The sequence below is a fragment of the Schistocerca nitens genome, chromosome 2 (genome assembly GCF_023898315.1).
Source record: "Schistocerca nitens isolate TAMUIC-IGC-003100 chromosome 2, iqSchNite1.1, whole genome shotgun sequence".
NCBI classification, from domain to species: Eukaryota; Metazoa; Arthropoda; class Insecta; order Orthoptera; family Acrididae; genus Schistocerca; species Schistocerca nitens.
Window position 1 is genome coordinate 879,298,128 of NC_064615.1, and position 20,971 is coordinate 879,319,098.

The window sequence follows — 20,971 nt, forward strand, 5'->3', positions numbered from 1 at the left end:
GCAGACGCAGTACGATACGGCAGAGCCATACGCCGCACACGACGTTGTCCCCTCTCGTACGGCCATTTGGCCGTCCGGAGTCCGGTCTTCTAGCGACCGTACCTTCCCGTGAAGACCGCTACTAGCCAAACTGTACAGTGGCTGCATTCCTGCCAAGACCCTGCTCAGAATGCTGTGGTCGTACTGGAGTTTGTGTTCAGATGGCAAAGGAATCAGCAGCGATTGAGAACTGAGACTCGTGACAGTCAGCTGCGTGTCATCCTGGCCCGACTACCCGTGGCTGGCAGTGTTTGAGCGCCTCGCCTATGTTGCAGGTTGGCGACAACACGTTCCCCAACATGCTGGCGGCGCTCAGTGGCCACACGGAGCGTGAGCTGCGGGACTCCTGCTGGGACGGCAAGGCGGCCTTCAACCCCTGCCCCTGGGTCTGGTACAACTACAGGTATGTAAATGACCTCAAGGGGGGACGTTGATGAAATTGACAAAAAATGTCAATTTTCGATTTATTTTTTATTTGTTAGTACAACTCATGGGCAATAACATAAAAGTTTTCTGGGTATAGTACCGCGTCATAATGTAAAAACTACTGCTGCTGGAGAAAAACCAACGTTTCGGTCACGATTGCAGTGGCCTTCTTCTGGGTCTAATGGTGCGTTCTAGCTATGCAGTGTCCTTTATACAGGGTGATTCAAAAAGAATACCACAACTTTAGGAATTTAAAACTCTGCAACGACAAAAGGCAGAGCTAAGCACTATCTGTCGGCGAAGTAAGGGAGGTATAAAGTTTCATTTAGTTGTACATTTGTTCGCTTGAGGCGCTGTTGACTAGGCGTCAGCGTCAGTTGATGCTAAGATGGCGACCGCTCAACAGAAAGCTTTTTGTGTTACTGAGTACGGCAGAAGTGAATCGACGACGGTTGTTCAGCGTGCATTTCGAACAAAGTATGGTGTTAAACCTCCTGATAGGTGGTGTATTAAACGTTGGTATAAACAGTTTACAGAGAATGGGTGTTTGTGCAAAGGGAAAAGTTCTGGACGGCCGAGAACGAGTGAAGAAAATGTAGCACGCATCCAGCAAGCATTTGTTTGCAGCCCAGGAAAATCGACTCGCAGAGCTAGCAGAGAGCTGCAAATTCCACAATCAACTGTATGGAGAGTCCTACGAAAAAGGTTAGTTATGAAACCTTATCGTCTGCAATTGGTTCAAGCACTGTCTGCAGCTGATAAGATTAAAAGAATCGATTTCTGTGATTTTATCCTTGCTCAAATGGAAACAGATGAATCTTTCGTTTCAAAGATTGTGTTTAGTGATGAAGCAACTTTCCACACTAACGGGAAAGTCAACCGTCACAATGTCTGTATATGGGGCACTGAGTATCCGCGGGAAACAACTCAGTATGAACGTGACTCGCCTAAGGTGAACGTTTTCTGTGCCATTTCAGCCAATAACGTTTCTGGTCCCTTTTTCTTCGAAGGTGCTACTGTAACTGGACTACAGTATCTGGAGATGTTAGAGAATTAGCTGTTCCCTCAGCTCGAACAAGAAGCACAACAATTCATATTTCAGCAGGATGGAGCGCCACCATATTGGCACTTATCTGTCCGTAACTACCTGAACGTCAACTACCCGAGGCGATGGATCGGCCGCCAGGCAGCCCGTGACAGAGCACTTCATCACTGGCCTCCAAGAAGCCCTGATCTTACTCCCTGCGATTTTTTCTTATGGGGGTATGTTAAGGATATGGTGTTTCGGCCACCTCTCCCAGCCACCACTGATGATTTGAAACGAGAAATAACAGCAGCTATCCAAACTGTTACGCCTGATATGCTACAGAGAGTGCGGAACGAGTTGGAGTATCGGGTTGATATTGCTCGTGTGTCTGGAGGGGGCCATATTGAACATCTATGAACTTGTTTTTGAGTGAAAAAAAACCTTTTTAAATACTCTTTGTAAAGATGTATAACAGAAGTTATATTATGTTTCTTTCATTAAATACACATTTTTAAAGTTGTGGTATTCTTTTTGAATCACCCTGTATTTTGTTGTTAGTGTTCACTGCGCATGCCATTACGTCATAATTTTAAAAAAGGTAGTTAGTTTCATTGGTCACTTAAGGAAGAAGGAGAGTGAACTTTATTTTAATAGGTTATTCCGGTGGAGGGAGAACGTGACCCCTGTTGTCTATTGGCTCCTGTGTTATGAACCATGATTGGTGGTCTTGGCAGTCTTGCGGAAAAGAAATAAAATTCAGCGAAGCCTGTGTGTTGGCCAAGCAGCCAATTATGACGAAACGCAAAATCAGAGAGGCCATCGAAATATTTAAACACCCTAACAACATGAACAGGGAGGATGGACTCGGGCTTGCCCCATCTTGGCTGCCAGCAATCAGAGCCCAACAGACCGCCGCACTGTCAACACGAGGCACGAGCACTACTGGGCGAGTAACTGCCGCCGCGCGGCCGACGCCCAGCAGTTGGTAAACAACAGCAAACTTCTCATTCGACGGTGGCCACCAATCATGGTACATAACACAACAGGGGTCACGTTCTCCCTCCACCGGAATAACCTATTAAAATAAAGTTCCCTCTCCTTCTTCCTTAAGTGACCAATGAAACTAACTACCTTTTTAAAATTATGACGTAATGGTATGCGCAGTGAACACTAACAACAAAATATAAAGGACACTCCATAGCTAGAACGCACCATTAGACCCAGAAGAAGGCCGCTGCAATCGTGGCCGAAACGTTGGTTTTTCTCCAGCAGCAGTAGTATTTACATTATGACGCGGTACTATACCCAGAAAACTTTTATGTCGACTGACTCTGGCCGCGGAAGCCTACGCAATTATATCATTGGCAATAAGTTCCCAAAGTTTCAATGTTGAAATCGCATCCGAAGTGCCTGAAAATAAATTATAAATATGACGCAGCCTCCCTGCCACGCCCACGTTTTGAATTAGCACTTCAATACCAGCTCAGTGAACAACGGTTCTGTGTATTACTTTCAACCAAACGTGTGCGGGATACATCTAGAAGGCCATGATACATACTTTTTGGTTTAATAGATCATCTTTGATTCGGTTCCGTATCTTATAAACGATTCTCTAAATTCACTCATATGGAAACGATGCCCTAGAAACACCTTTGCATCTGCTACAGTTATCAGAATTGCAACTTTTGATGCAGTTATTGTATTTAATAGTGGGAACGTCGGGGGGATGAAAGGATTAGAAAGAATGGGATTCAAGATAGGTAAATTTGCTCACTCCTGAGAAAAATAGATTTACAGCGCGTCTCTGCAGCTGAAAAGCCAATTGAAGACCTGGTAAAGCAAAGAAGACAGACAGCAAGAAACCAAAAGAGAAGCCTTGAAGGGAAAGACGACCCAGAGCACAAATGTGGCGCCTTCTGAAGAAGTGACATAAGGAAAAAAGTTAGGTTGAACTTTAAATTGCGTTTCCTGAAAATTTTGTTTTTAATAGTTTATATACCTTTACCTCAGTTTCTATGAATGCGAGAATTATGAAATTTTGTACACATATTTCTGTAAACCTAAAAACCGATGTCTCAAGAGCAATTTTGAAATTCTGATTGCAAGTTTGGAATTTTGCATGAATTTAAAATTGTACTTGTGGAATTATAATTAAAAAATTATGAAAATTCTCCTATTAGACCTGTTCCAAAAACCTCATGAGAGAAGCTTACAACATATAAAGAGATGTAACAGACAAATTTTTGTAGAAATCTCTTGAATACTTTCTGAGAAAAAGGAACATCCATTATTTTTTGAAAATAAAACTTCAAATTTCTTTTAAAAAAAAAGTTGAATATATATAATCAAAGGATTTTATATGTAAATGTGTTACTTTCATGTAAAGCGCGGTACAAAATTTCATTGTCATATCTCCAAAACTGTGGATTTGGTGCATTTTTGAAATAATGTGTGTTTTTCATCAACGTCCCGCCTTAACGGACGTTCAACAAACACAACTGGTACATTCTGCTGACGATATTACTGTTGTAATAAATCATATTAGAAATAAAGCAATGGAAGAGGCCGTTAGTGAAGATTTTCAATAAAGTTTTAAGTGTTTCCCTGCAAATGAATTCTCCATTAATTTTGAGAAACACTGTATTCAATTCTGCGCATCAGGCAGCCACACCATCAGTTGATGTAGCGCATGAACAGGAATCAGTAAGTGGGGTAAAATGCTACAAACTTTTGGGTGTAAATATTGATAGAAACTCCCAAGTGGAAGAAGTATGTTACTGAGCTGCTCAAATGGTTCAAATGGCTCTAAGCACTATGGGACTTAACATCTGAGGTCATCAGTCCCCTACACTTAGAACTACTTAAACCTAACTAACCTAAGGACATCACACACATCCAAACACGACCCCGGCAACAGCGCGGTTCCGGACTGTAGCGCATAGAACCGCTCGGTCACAGTAGCCGGCACTGAGCTGCTCAAACTTCAGCCACTTTTGCTCCTCCTATACCTGCTAGTCTTGGAAACAAATGAATCAGCCTCCTGACATGTTATGTATATTTCCACTCTATAATGTCTTGGGGCATAATTTTCTGCGGTAACGCCATTTTTAGAAAGAAAGTATTAATTTTACAAAAGCGAACAATAAAAATAATATGTGATGTTCACCTGCGATCATCATAGAGGCGCAACTTGAAGAAGTTAGCCATTTTAACAGCACCTTTACAATATGTATGTAAGCTAATGAAATTCGTCATAAATAATCCATCACAATTTGAGAAAAATAGTAATGTCCATACCACAACACTAGAGGGTAAAATGTCTGACGTAACAGAGCAAGTTTAAAATCTAACCTAAAATCATTTCCCCTTTGTAACACCTATTCCATGCACGAATATTGATACATTATCTTCTTCTTTCTCGCTGTTTTGGTTACGGTGTTTTAAAACGAAGCAATGACTGCGTAATTTCTTTATAAGGGAGGCGTTCAATTAAGGCCACTTAAGGTTTGGACATTTAGGGAAATCCATCTACAGAACTAGAAATTCAATTTACTCCCCCGTTAGGCTAAAAAAGGAGAGTTTAATAACTTCACTAATTTAAATGTAAGTAATGAAGCGTTAGTCGCTTAGTGGGCTTTGTTAACACTATGTATCCTAAATAAGGCCGAATGTGTGTTCTTAACAAGGCCCATGCTCTTAAATTATTATAGAAGTAGAAAATAAGACACTATCAGATTAAATGTTGTTACATTATTGTAACAAAGAAATATAATTACAAGTAGACATTTACAGAGAAAAAAAATTAAGTAACCAAAAAAATGAAAAAAGGAAATATGAAAATTCCAGTTAAACTGTTCAACATCTTAAAAACATATACTCACACTTTCTTCATGAACATGTTGCTTGCACGTTATACATAACCGCATACCTAAAACATGGTCCTTTCGGGAAAGCTTCTTTTCTCTTTTACGAACTTAAATTAAAATCGTCAACTCTAGTTTTCGTAATAACCCCCCCTCAAATAAGTGTTCACAGGTTCCAACTCTCACATGAGTCAGTTAGTTAACGGAGAGGACAGTAATATCTGATTCACAGTAAAGAAAACTAATGACTCTTTTCTTACAAGAAATGTATTAAACAAGGCCCACCCGGGACTTATCAGACCCCCCCCCCCTACTTTCCCCCGTTCAGTTATCAGTACCTTCATACCACTAATAGTTTAATTACACATTTTTAAAGACGAATAAACGAGCTTTCCGGGGCATATATAATACATAATGATTACCCACAAATTACTCCAGATGTATCAGAAAGCCACACACTCCGAAGCTAGTCCAACTTAGCGCTGAAAAGGAACAACACAAAATGGAACGAAACGAATTACAGCTGAAATGCGCCACTAGCGCCGTCGAGTGTTCACTAAGTGCTGACAGCTTCCAGGTCTCCCTCATACTTTCAGAATTACGAATAGTGGGCCCTATTTGATACGCCTATGTTACTACTACCGACCCAGGAACGAAGGAGAAATATGCACACCTGGTTGACAATCATTAAACAGGCGTTAAGCCCACAGCAGCGCTTCGTGGGAAGTGGAAAGACACCAGAAATTTGATGCCGGCCTTAATATTTTGGCTACAAAGATATGGTACGGTCAGTTATACTGCTCCCACGACGGTGGATTGTAGGGACTTCAGTTACAAGACATAGTAAATTTGAGTTACGATAAAGAAGCAAGATATACTTGCGTTTGTATTTCATTTCGACAAGTGTGCCTAAGCGACTCACGATGAAGCCATGAAAAGGCTTCGAAATCGATTACTTGGTGGAAAATTACTATTAAAATATCCAGTGTGCTGCAGAGCAAAGAAGGCCTCGGTAATTAACTTACGACACGTTTCCAGATCGAAATTTCCACGCTGCAGCGGAGTGTGTGCTCATATGAAACTTCCTGGCGGACCTTTTCGTTTCACAGGCAAGTGCTCTAGCGGCTGAGCTATCCATGCACAACTCACGCCGCGGCCTCATAGCCTTACTTCGGCCAGTACCTCGTCCCCTGCCTTCCGAACTGTACAGAAACTCTCCTGCGAACCTTGAAAGCACTCCTGGAAGAAAGTATTGCGGCGACATGGCTTAGCCACAGACTGAAGGATGTATCCCGAATGAAATTCTCACTCTGCAGGGAAGCGTATGCTGATATGAAACTTTCTAGCATAAGTGCAAGTGCCGCAACTTTCGCAGGAGAGCTTCTGTGAAGTTTGGAAGATAGCAGACGAGGTACTGGCGGAAGTAAAGCTGTGAAAACGGGTCATAAGTCGTGCTTAGGTAGCTCAGCTGATAGAGTACATGCGCATGAAAGGCAAAGGTACCGAGTTCCAGTCTCAGTCTGGCACAAAGTTTTAATCTGCCAAGAAGTTTCAAGACTCAAAATAGTTCAAATGTCTCTAAGGACTATGGGACTTAACATCTGAGGTCATCAGTCCCCTAGAACTTAGAACTACTTAAACCTAACTAACATAAGGACATCACACACATCCACGCCCGAGGCAGGATTCGAACCTGCGACCGTAGAAGTCGCGCTGGTTTCAAGACTAGTTGTTGCTATATCGATAGAAAGCAATCCTGAAACGACACAGACGACAATGTTGGTAGCGCTGCCGTGCAGACTACGTGACATGTTCAACATCCCCCTCCCCGCAACTCCCCCCCCTTCCCCTCTCAAACCGGACTTAGACCTGGCGTGCAGAGCTACAAACGTGTCTGCCTCATCTGTTGTTACTGTTACGGTCACCGCTTGCGTTACCGACTGTGCTTGGACTTAGGTTCAGTCCTACAGCTACTTTATTGTGTACTGTGTGATGTAATTGTACAATGAATAGCAATTTGGATAATATCGATGAATTATAAGCTAGGCCATATACCACGTGTCCCGTAGGTCACTCTCTTGATGCTTTGTTCCCAGTTCATGAATACCTGTGTCTCTTTTTTTCGTGCAGCGCAGCAGGACACCGGACGATGTTCATCGAGGACTCTCCGTACCTGGGCATGTTCCACTTCGAGAAGCCGGGCTTCTCTGAGCCTCCCACGGACTACTACCCTCGACCCTACATGCGCGCCGTCGACAAGGAATTGGGCCACGCCGGCACCGAGACTACGAGCAGGTCAGACACTCTACCTGTGGACCATTTCCATTCCCAGTAGGACCCCCAGTGTGTAGGTGTCACGACTGTGTAACTAAAAATCTTTGGTGTCTTCTAGGGCTATAAACTTGTAATTTTGTCCCTCCCCCTCCCCCCCCCCTCTCTCTCTCTCTCTCTCTCTCTCTCTCTCTGTCTCTGTCTGTGTGTGTGTGTGTGTGTGTGTTGTTCATAAGAACATTCAATGACTATATCAACATGGAGACCAGGAATTGTAAATATTGTGATACTGGCCTCTTACACAAGTACGTAATTTATGTCAACAGCATTCTGCACCTGACCGCATATGTTACATTTTTAATTGAAATTGCTCTGTCACAGCTCGTACACAGAGAGCGATTACGAGATTTAGTAATATATATGATATGCTGCCATATTAATGTACTAGCTGTGCATTTGTAAGAAACACCTATGTGCACAAGGATGTAGATGTGTGTTCTGTGCAGTGCAGCTAAGAGGCTAATATGGCAAAACTTTTTCATCGCAGGAGTTGGCGACCACACTTTCAACAAATACACTCCCGGAAATTGAAATAAGAACACCGTGAATTCATTGTCCCAGGAAGGGGAAACTTTATTGACACATTCCTGGGGTCAGATACATCACATGATCACACTGACAGAACCACAGGCACATAGACACAGGCAACAGCATGCACAATGTCGGCACTAGTACAGTGTATATCCACCTTTCGCAGCAATGCAGGCTGCTATTCTCCCATGGAGACGATCGTAGAGATGCTGGATGTAGTCCTGTGGAACGGCTTGCCATGCCATTTCCACCTGGCGCCTCAGTTGGACCAGCGTTCGTGCTGGACGTGCAGACCGCGTGAGACGACGCATCATCCAGTCCCAAACATGCTCAATGGGGGACAGATCCGGAGATCTTGCTGGCCAGGGTAGTTGACTTACACCTTCTAGAGCACGTTGGGTGGCACGGGATACATGCGGACGTGCATTGTCCTGTTGGAACAGCAAGTTCCCTTGCCGGTCTAGGAATGGTAGAACGATGGGTTCGATGACGGTTTGGATGTACCGTGCACTATTCAGTGTCCCCTCGACGATCACCAGTGGTGTACGGCCAGTGTAGGAGATCGCTCCCCACACCATGATGCCGGGTGTTGGCCCTGTGTGCCTCGGTCGTATGCAGTCCTGATTGTGGCGCTCACCTGCACGGCGCCAAACACGCATACGACCATCATTGGCACCAAGGCAGAAGCGACTCTCATCGCTGAAGACGACACGTCTCCATTCGTCCCTCCATTCACGCCTGTCGCGACACCACTGGAGGCGGGCTGCACGATGTTGGGGCGTGAGCGGAAGACGGCCTAACGGTGTGCGGGACCGTAGCCCAGCTTCATGGAGACGGTTGCGAATGGTCCTCGCCGATACCCCAGGAGCAACAGTGTCCCTAATTTGCTGGGAAGTGGCGGTGCGGTCCCCTACGGCACTGCGTAGGATCCTACGGTCTTGGCGTGCATCCGTGCGTCGCTGCGGTCCGGTCCCAGGTCGACGGGCACGTGCACCTTCCGCCGACCACTGGCGACAACATCGATGTACTGTGGAGACCTCACGCCCCACGTGTTGAGCAATTCGGCGGTACGTCCACCCGGCCTCCCGCATGCCCACTATACGCCCTCGCTCAAAGTCCGTCAACTGCACATACGGTTCACGTCCACGCTGTCGCGGCATGCTACCAGTGTTAAAGACTGCGATCGAGCTCCGTATGCCACGGCAAACTGGCTGACACTGACGGCGGCGGTGCACAAATGCTGCGCAGCTAGCGCCATTCGACGGCCAACACCGCGGTTCCTGGTGTGTCCGCTGTGCCGTGCGTGTGATCATTGCTTGTACAGCCCTCTCGCAGTGTCCGGAGCAAGTATGGTGGGTCTGACACACCGGTGTCAATGTGTTCTTTTTTCCATTTCCAGGAGTGTATACACTGGTGTCCAAAATAAAGCAAAAAACCGTCCCGTGTCTAAGTCACCATAGAGTCACGCCAAATGTCAACAGATGTCCGTACGATCGTGTTCTGGACGAAAGACAGCATTCTGGTCAACAGACAACCGCGCCAGCGATGACGTCAGGGCACCCATCAAACATAGTATTTGTAGGGCAGTCCCACATCCACAATCGTGTGTACAGTCACAGAAGGTGCGGTATGGCACAGACAAGACGCCTACGAGACACTCTGCGCTGGGGCGCCGTAGGAAGAACGGAAGCAGGACAGTTCAAATGGCTCTTAGCACTATGGGACTTAACATCTATGGTCATCAGAAGCAGGACAGTCTTAAACTCATGTGGCCGATGGTTTACCGTCAATCGTTCTGTTGTTTCTCGGATGTAGCGACAGTTTATACAGACAGAAACTGTATCCCAAGAACCAGGGCAGGGCCGACCACGTGTGACATCGGAAAGGAAAGACTGTTACTTGGCTGTAAGGGCACAACGGTACCGCCTAAGTACTGTACGGCAACTGGCATTTGGGCTCGCAGCATCCACTTGACGTACTGTATCGTGGCAAAGGCTGTATTTAGTGTCGGAGACTTGCTGTATGTGTACCTCTGATGCGTCTTCACGGAAGGGAATGTCTGGAGTGGAGTCGTCAGCGTGCCGCCTGGACGTTCAAACAGTGGGCTGTTATTCTTTTCAGAAATGAGTCCTGACTAGATCTGTCGAGTGAGCCTCGACGGATTCGCATCTAGAGGGAATGTGGAACACGATTTAGGGACCCCAACTTTATGGAAAGAGATCAATATAGAGGAGGGTCCCTAATGGTGTGTGCAGGGATAATGGTGACCATTCTTTCTCTGCCTCGTGATGACTGGGTGTTGTGTGATGTCCTTAGGTTAGTTAGGTTTAAGTAGTTCTAAGTACTAGGGGACTGATGACCATAGATGTTAAGTCCCATAGTGCTCAGAGCCATTTGAACCAATGTTGACCATTCGAACCGCTATTCATGAAATTGTACGGGTAAATGGACAAGGTGTAACTGTTGTCCGATACCCTGACGAGATCTTGGGACTCACATGCAGTTGTTGCGAGGTGCTGTGGGTTCGGACTTCGTATTTATGGACAAAAATGCTCGACTTCATAGAGCACGCGCGGTTGACGTTTTCTTGGAAACGGAAGATACTGCATGCATGGCGTGGTCTGGTCCCTCTTTCGATTTGAATCCGATAGAGCACGTCTGGGGTGCACTACGGAGACGGCTTGCATCACGCCAGCATCCACCAACCACTCTTGCAGACTTGCGAGCAGCTCTGCAGGAAGAATTGGCGTTGTTGCTTCAACATGAGATTGATGACATCATACACAGCATGCACCGTCGTTGTTAGGCATGTAGTGTTGCAATAGGTTGTCACATGCGATAGTGAGCACATTGTCAATTGTCGGAATGTGTGCACAAATCTGTTAAGTTGGAAAAAGAGGAATAACACTTTTGTCTACCATTACGCCTGTTTCATTTGCTTACGTTCTTTATTTGTTTATACTTTACTATCACCTGTTTATGCTGTTCTGTTGCGAAATAAACGCAACCCTGCAAACTTTCCTATTATTGCTTTAATTTAAGTAAAAATAGTCTAAGGCCTAAATCATTTCGTAGTACAGAAACTAAAACAAACACTGACAGTTGTAGGTGGGATGGAATCATAAAAAAAGGGAGACAATGTGCCTTTGGTTCTTCATTTGCCTACTCATTTCATTTTGGACCATCACGAGGTGGTCTTCTGGCAATAGCTGAGTATTTTTACTCACCCTACAAAAAACATGTCCACGTGGTCTTCATTCAAATGGCATGTCTCAAACAGATGTCTCAAGTCAATGACAGTCCACCAACTACATCCTCTCGCCGGCATTGCAGCACCTAATAACAGGAGGTAGTTGTCGCGGAGACACAATAAAATGAATGTCACATCCTGGGTAGCCTCTGTTACCATAGACTGATGCTTCATTTACGCCACAGATTTTTAGAAACAACACCATCACCACCACCACTGAAACAAAACCAAAAAGCAAAATTGCTGAAGAAATGGAGGGCACTGGATCATCAATCAGTCATGCTATTAAAAGGCAGATTACCAGCCGAGCACAACATGTCTCTTTCTTTATGTAATTCTCTGAAATGACTCACTGCTGTCTTAAAGTGAGGAACAATGTGAACTTACAACAATGGCAACGACTAGGTGAAGGTGAGAATCTAGCTGTGGAGAAAAACGGAGCCCTAGCACTTGCTAATGTGCACAAAACCGAGACCTGCGCACAAAGGAAGTCCTACTGAAAGCAAATACCAAAGCTGGAAATGATGCTAAAGATCGAATGTATGTTGTGTAAGACAGACGTGGAAAATAAATTTGGAGAAGTGTCTCTTTATAAAACTCTTCTCTCATTTGAAAGAGGTTGTTGTAGCCTGCCCACATGAAGGGAACTGGTCTATCATATTTATTGCTCAAACATTCTTAGTGATGTGTGCAGGAGATTCACAGGCTTGCTTATGTCTTGAATAATTGTACAAAAGTTTCCCAGATTTTTAGTTTTACACGAGCAAGACTTGCATTACTTTAATGTCATTAGACGAAACGATTTAATAGCAAAATTTTAAGTTTATCGTTACCTGATTAAAAAGAGTCATGTAAATAACTAATTTGTAGTATATTTGACTCACAGACATCGACCCAGTTTTCAAATGGTTGCAATATTAAAAGCTCCAGAGAATGATATAGCATTTATTACTTTCAGAGTCAAAATTTTCATTTACGTTCCACATCTTCAATGTGCCCTTTACTGGCCACACAACAAACATCCAGACAGTCAAATTCGTCTCAAGTTTTGAGAGTCTGTCAGGATGACATTCACTGGAAATCGATGGTGTAATGCGAGATAAGTTCATCTGTCATTCATTGCTTTATTCTCTGCGAAAATCACGTCAAACAGCTGGAACTGAATATCAGCAGCTGACACAAAGGACGTAAAACGCCTTCTCACACTGGGCTTGACATACATTGGTTAATGAAAGAGGGGTGAGAAAGCTAACTGTACAAGGGAGACCCCTACCAGCGACAACATGAAATGGCAACTTTTAACAAACCTACCACAACGAAGGTCAAAATTTTAATAAAAATTGTAGTGTTGCTCACGCTACTAAATACTGCATTATCGGGCAACATCAGTCATATTATGTGGCAGGTGTCATTAGAGCACAAGTAATAGTCATTTCATGTAATAATGAAAAAACTAGGCACTCATCTTTTTGTGTTTCCCACGCTGGTCTCGTATTATCATGGCTCAATAGTTGAAAATCTAGGTGATTATGATTCCAAGCTCGGACGCAAAGAGGCCTAGGTGTTATCCTGCTATATTCAAAAGTTTTGTAGATGCGCTTCACAAACCATTCTTGGAGATTAAACCTTTCAAAGTTAGTACAACAGTGTTGTAAAAAAAATAATCAGCAGTCCGAATTCAAGTTACACTTCCTTTTAACTGATTTTATTGCAATATCACGTAACACACAAAACATCACTTCACAATACAAAACATACTTGAAAACATCTTCCTCACATTTTATAAGCCAACTACTATATGCATCTTTCCAACATGACGTCCAAGACTTGACCGTCTCAAGGTCCGACTCTCTAACAACTTAACAACTAACTAACTAATAATCGCTTACGCGCCTAAAAATCAGAGTTACAAGTACGTCAAAGATCATAGTGACAAAAGAAAGAATACACATAAGAATAATATCATTGCAATATAAACATATCGATGTATCACAAATGAAATCAAATCTGAATGTTGTCTCAGAAATATGTCAACTACTTTGCAGAAACACAGTAGAATATTACTGGTTTCGAGAGGTTCAGGTGAGGTGCCGTAATGGTTGCGTAATTCAAGTACCATTACAAACTCACGACTGGCACATATATAAAAGTTTACTTAAAATGTTTTCTCAAGCTTATATCTTGAAACAAGCAGAACATACACATTGCCCAGTCGCATTATATGACCATCGCCTGTGTTCGATGTCACTGTGCAATAATCGCAGGTAACAGCACTAGCAGTGGAGGGTACATAAAGTGTTTTCGGTGGACCCGGAAAACTGTGCAGTTGTTGTCATAATGCAGAAACAGAGCGATTTATCCGACGTCCAAAACGGTTTCGGAGAAGGGAGGAAGCACTTCCGAAACGACTAAGTCTGTAAACTGTTCCAGTAACGCCATGGTTAAGGTATACCATGCATGGCAAAATGGCGCTATCCAAATCCAGCACCGAATCAACGGTGGTGCAGTACTGTCCATAGATGACAGGGGTAAACAGCGGCTGCAGAGGTATGTGTGGGTGAATAGACGTCCAACTGTTAAGCAAATGACCTCCCGTGTGAACCAAGAGACTACCAACAGTGTCTCCTCAACCGTTCAGTGAATGTTGCTGTGTATGAGTCTCCACGGTAAGTGCCTGGTTCATGCACCCAAGCTGACTGCTGTTCATCAACTTTAAAGGCTAGAGTTTGTACACCGGCACCACAACCGGACGTCCGCTGTGTGGAAACAGCTGGCTTATTCAGATGAATCACATTTTACGCTCCATCGGACAGGTGCCACTCACTTGTACTGCGTGAAATGTCTGAAAGCAAGCACACTGCAACAATTGTTGGAACAATCCAGGATGGAGGCCATTCCCTGGGTGAGCTCGTCATTCTCGAAGCCAAGGTTGATCAACACAAGTATGCATCTATCCTTGGGGTCCATGTCCACCTCAAAGCGTTTGACTCGGTGCCCACTGCAGACTCCTAACTAAGGTACGAGCATATGGGATTGGTTCCCAAGTATGTAAGTGGCTCGAAGACTTCTTACGTAATAGAACCCAGTACGTTGTCCTCGATGGTGAGTGTTCATCGGAAGTGAGGGTATCATCTAGAGTGTCCCAGGGAAGTGTGGTAGGTCCGCTGTTGTTTTCTATCGACATAAATGATCTTTTGGATAGAGTGGATACCAATGTGCGGCTGTTTGCTGATGATGCTGTGGTGTACGGGAAGGTGTCGTCGTTGAGTGACTGTAGGAGGATACAGTATGACTTGGACAGAATTTGTGATTTGTGTAAATAATGGCAGCTAACTCTAAATATAGATAAATGTAAATTAATGCAGATGAATAGGAAAAAAAATCCCGTGATGTTTCAATACTCCATTAGTAGTGTAGCGCTTGACACAGTCACGTCGATTAAATATTTGGGCGTAACATTGCAGAGCGATATGAAGTGGGACAAGCATGTAATGGCAGTTGTGGGGATGGCGGACGGTCGTCTTCGGTTCATTGGTAGAATTTTGGGAAGATGTGGTTCATCTGTAAAGGAGACCGCTTATAGAACGCTGATGCGACCTATTCTAGAGTACTGCTCGAGCGTTTGGGATCCCTATCAGGTCGGATTGAGGGAGGACATAGAAGCAATTCAGAGGCGGGCTGCTAGATTTTTGTTACTGGTAGGTTTGATCATCACGCGAGTGTTACGGAAATGCTTCAGGAACTCGGGTGGGAGTCTCTAGAGGAAAGGAGGCGTTCTTTTCGTGAATTGCTACTTAGGAAATTTAGAGAACCAGCATTTGAGGCTGACTGCAGAACAATTTTACTGCCGCCAGTTTACATTTCGCGGAAAGACTATAAAGATAATAGAGATTATGGCTCGTAGAGAGGCATATAGGCAGTCATTTTTCCCTCGTTCTGTTTGGGAGTGGAACAGGGAGAGAAGATGCTAGTTGTGATACGAGGTACCCTCCGCCACACACCGTATGGTGGATTGCGGAGTATGTATGTAGATGTACATGCAGTCTGCTCTTCTTCAGCACGATATCGTCTACCAGCAGGACAATGCAACATTTCACACAGCTCACAGTACACATGCATGCTTACAAGATGACCACGGTGAGTTTGCTGCACTCCCCTGACAACCAAACTCCACGGATTTAAACTCAGTCAAGAATCTATGATACCACCTCGACTGGGCTGTTCGCGCCACGGATCCTCAACCGCAGCTGGTCATGACACTGGAGTCAGCATGGCTCCCCTTCTCTTTTAGTACCTTCCAAACTTAACTGACTCTCTTCCTGCAACTCTCGTACTCGTCAGCACTGCAAAAGGTGGTTATTCAAGCTTTGGACGGGTGATCACATTGTGACTGGACAGTAATTTTTAGGTGAACCTTTTTGCATCCCCTAATTAACTGTAAAATAGAAGGTAAGCAGAGGTCAACGTTAAGAAATAGAAGTGTTCAAAGATGATTAAACAGAAAGACAAAGGCTGTATGGACGAGACTTCCTGGCCCTGTTGCAGGTGCGCTGGTGAGCGGCTTCAGGTGTCCGTGTTGCTGACGTACGTTCGCAAGTTCGTGGAAGCGATGGGCTCTGCTGGCTGGCGCTACTGGGCACTGGGGTGGAGCACGTCCGTGACGCACGATCGGCTCAACGGTCCGCAGCTGGCGGATAGCGAGCTCAGCAGCTTTCTGCGCTGGCTGAGGGACACGGGTGCACTGCAGTCCACCGTGCTCATGCTGCTCAGCGACCACGGCATTCGCGCCGGCGCTTTCCGGCAGGTAACCCTCCCCTACATACACCTAACTGCACGCAGCTGACAGATCGCTAGTCCAGCAGCCTGTTGCGCTGCCGTAGCGATGTGGGCGCACTGTGCTACACTGTGCTAGTGCTGACAAGAAACCACAGACTGTGCGGAGGCATTTCCTACTGTACATTCTGTTAATGTTCAATAATCATTACTAATGAATAACTGAGGCCGTCAGCTCATGGTGATGTTTTTATTGTAGTCTTAATCCTACAGAATATTTCTTCATTTTACATTTGACTTGTTTGATGGAACCAGCCACATTTTAAATTTGACTTGTTTGATGGAACCAGGCACTTCTAAATCTGCTGTACAAACCTTTCCATTTGAGAGTAGCACTGGCAAACAATGTCCTTAATTAGTTGGTTGGCATATTCCTATCACCGCCCTTCTGTAAAGTTTTTACCAATTCGCTCTAGCACCAATACAAATATTCTGAGATGTCTTACAATATGTCCTATCATCCTGCACCTTCTTCTTGTTGCTGTCTTTTACATATTTCTTTCCTTACCCATTCTGTGGAGAACCCTTAAATTTCATATATTATTATTCCTTCATATTCAGTGGGTTTGATTTTGTTCCCAGAACAGTACTGAAAGATTTGTTCCCATGCAATAAGCCCTGTCCTATCTGAAGTATGTAATGTATGACCAACTCAATACATTTTTCCAGAGAGACTGAAACATGCCGTCGTTACACCCCTCTTTAAGAAGGGTGATAGGAGATATGTCAATAACTACTGACCTGTTTCAATGCTGACATCATTTTTGAAAAAGTTTGAGAAGGTGATATATTCTAGAATAGTATCTCACATGAGCAACAGTAATGTCCTCAACAAACCACAGTTTGGATTTCAGAAAAGTTGCTCTGCTCTACTCTGCTGAGATTTCCACTAACATATTCACTCACCAAATTTTACAAGCATAAAATAACAGAATAGTGCCGGTTGGTATTTTCTGTGTCCTACCTAAGGCATTTGACTGTGTAAATCACAATATTTTCCTAGATAAACTGATGTTTTATGGTATTTTTGATCTAGTCAACCAATGGATAATGTTATATTTAACCAAAGCAATATAGAAAGGTTTATTTAGTAAACCGACAAGTGTAGTCTGGAGACATTAGTCTGACTGGGGAGAAATTATGTATTGGGTTACCCAAGACTCACTCCTTGGCCCACTATTGTCCTCATATATGCTAATGATCTTCAGTCTAATATACAACAAACCGAATTACTTCTTTTTTCAGATGACACAAGTGTTGTAATCCGTCCAGGTGTACATACAGCAACAGAATAAATTGTAGACAAGATCCTTCAAAATATCATTGACTCATCTTCTGTGAATGGTCTCATCCTATATTGTGAGAAGACAAAACATATCTATTTCTGCACATCTAGAGATACCACACCAATTATATAATTATGTAATACATGGTAAGGAAATAATAAATAGATTGGAAACTTTAAAACTGTTAGGTGTCCATGAGGATGAAATTTCAAATTGGAAAAAGCACATTTTCGAACCCCTAGAACAACTAAGTTCAGCCACATTTCCAGTTAGAATCATTGCAAACCTTGGGGACAGACAAGTCAGTAAATTCCCATATTTTGAGTATTTTCATACAGTAATGTCATATGGAAAAAATGTTGTGGAGTAACTCATTCTTAAGAAAGAAAGTCTTTATTGCTCAAAAACGAGCTGTAAGAATAGACTGTAATGCTCACTCATGATCATATTTCAGACATCTGTTTAAGCAGTTGGGCATTCTGACTACTGCTGCACAGTATATTTAGTCCCTCATGATTTTTTTAAAAATAAACTACTGTAGTTCAAAAGGAACCAAGAGGCACATAATTACAGTACCAAAAGGAAAACTGACGTTCCTTACTTCACATTAAGGTTCTCTTTATCGCAAAAGGGGTGCACACTGTTGCAACTAAAATGTTTGCTAATTTACCCAATGATATAAAATTATAAAAGACACCAATGTAAAATTTGAAAACAAACTGAAATAGTGTCCCCTTGACAATCCTCCTACTCCATAGAAGAATTTGTTATTGTAATGCGCAAAATATTGTGGCTAGAAATAACTAACTCACACTTGTATAATAACAATAATAATAATAAGAAGAAGAATAGGCCTCCAGTATGTTCTGCCAGTCGTAAACGGCGACGAAAAGAACAAACCACTAATAGGGCTAACCCCCCTTTTAGTGTGATTAGTTGGTTCAGGACAGAACTAATGAAGCCTCGGACAAGCGCTTTCATGGTCAGGGACGACGCTTGAACCCTATGCCCGTCCACAATGGTAACGACACTGCTAGCCACACGGAAAATGATTTACATCCAAATAGAGGTGTTTTGCAGGATATGCTTCCTGCAACCACCCTAGAAGGAAAACAGAGGATGAGATGGTCTGATGAATTTAACCGACACCTCATGTTCTGTTATTACCATGCAACAAACTTAGGAACCAACACAACTGGATACAGATCACAAGTATGCACAACATTTATTACCAGATACCCAGAATTAAAATTTTTAACAGAACAACGGCTAGCTGATCAGATCCGTGTAATAATCAGAAACAACAGGATACCCCAGTCACAATTAGAAAACATCAAACAACAAGTACAACAAATACTGGAACAAAATAATGTGCAAACAGAAGAAGAAGAAAACAGAGTAATGGACTCAAACATCCCAGAGCAAACAAACAAAGAACAACACGCATCAATTAAACAATCAGAGGAAAACGAAATCTTAAGACGGCCACCAGAACAAGCACAAATAGAACATGAAGTGACACACATGTTAGATATAGAAGAAAAATTTTAGCTAACATATATAGAATACAAAGACACAAATACAGACATTAGACCATTCTTGCATAGACCACCAAATATCCCACAAGTCGAAACAACAATAACTACTATCAACACAGTCATACACAACAAAATAAATGAAAATACAACTATGGAAGAGTTACAACTACTGGTTTATATAGGAGCACTCACTACACTAAATAAACACACTAGGCAGAGATCAGAACAAACCAACACACAGCAAAACCAGCATGGAAACACAGGCTACAGATCAGAATAGAAAAACTGAGAAAAGACATCGGACAGCTAACACAATTTATAAGAAATGAAATATCAGACAAAAAACGAAAATGGTTAGGTAAAATCTCACAACAAAGAGCGATAGAGCAATTAGATGAAAAGAAGCAGAAATTACAATCATTGGCCAAACGACTTAGAAGATACAAAAAAAGTGAAAATAGAAGGAAACAAAACTGCCTATTTTATCAGACAATAGATAACACACACATTAAAATAGACAATCCACCAAACATAACAGACATGGAACACTTCTGGAGCAACATATGGTCAAATCCGGTACAACATAACAGGCATGCACGGTGGATACAAGCAGAAACAGACACATACAAGATGATACCACAAATGCCCGAAGTGATAATCTTGCAACATGAAGTCACTCGAGCAATTAATTCTATGCTCAATTGGAAAGTCCCTGGAAAAGATAAAATAGCAAATTTCTGGCTAAAGAAGTTCACCTCAACACATTCACATCTAACTAAATTATTTAACAGTTACATTGCAGACCCGTACACTGAAACCTTAAGATCAAGCAGACACAGCAAACCCAGCGAAATGTCGCCCCATAACATGCCTACCAACAATATACAAATATTAACTTCAGTCATTACACAGAAATTAATGACACATACAACACAGAACAAAATTATAAATGAAGAACAAAGGCTGTTGCAAAGGAGCGCGAGGATGTAAAGAGCAACTGATAATAGATGCAGAGGTGACATATCAAGCTAAAACTAAACAAAGGTCGCTACACTACGCATACATTGATTACCAAAAAGCTTTTGATAGTGTACCCCACTCATGGTTACTACAAATATTGGAAATATACAGAGTAGACCCTAAATTGATACAGTTCCTAAACATAGTAATAAAAAACTGGAAAACCACACTTAATATCGAAACAAATTCAAATAATATCACATCACAGCCAACACAGATTAAGCATGGAATATACCAAGGAGACTCATTAAGTCCTTTCTGGTTCTGCCTTGCTCTGAACCCATTATCCAACATGCTAAATAATACAAATTATGGATACAATATTACTGGAACATACAAACACAAAATCACACATTTGCTATACATGGATGATCTAAAACTACTGGCAGCAACAAATCAACAACTTAACCAATTACTAAAGATAACAGAAGTATTCAGCAATGATATAAATATGGCTTTTGGAACAGACAAATGTAAGAAAAATAGCATAGTCAAGGGAAAACACACTAAACAAGAAGATTACATATTGGATAACCACAGCGGCTCAATAGGAGCAATGGAAAAAACAGATGCCTATAAATAAATATCTAGGATACAGACAAAAAATAGGAATAGATAATACAAATATTAAAGAAGAACTAAAAGAAAAATATAGACAATGACTAACAAAAATACTGAAAACAGAATTGACAGCAAGAAACAAGACAAAAGCTATAAATACCTATGCTATACCAATATTGACCTACTCATTTGGAATAGTGAAATGGAGTAACACAGACCTAGAAGCACTCAATACACTTACACGATCACAATGCCACAAATATAGA

At 42.6% G+C, this 20,971-nt stretch overlaps 2 protein-coding genes across 3 annotated transcripts in view; one reads left to right on the forward strand and one right to left on the reverse strand.

Annotated features, from left to right (window-relative positions):
- Positions 1-20,971, reverse strand: part of LOC126237173 (uncharacterized) — a 753,602-nt gene that overhangs the window by 552,946 nt on the left and 179,685 nt on the right. The window lies entirely within an intron of this gene.
- Positions 1-20,971, forward strand: part of LOC126235410 (uncharacterized) — a 334,748-nt gene that overhangs the window by 100,520 nt on the left and 213,257 nt on the right. The window contains exons 5-7 of the mRNA XM_049944132.1: positions 315-442; positions 7,486-7,650; positions 16,013-16,271. Of these exons, the coding sequence (XP_049800089.1) occupies positions 315-442; positions 7,486-7,650; positions 16,013-16,271 (552 nt within the window). The remainder of the gene's footprint in view (positions 1-314; positions 443-7,485; positions 7,651-16,012; positions 16,272-20,971) is intronic.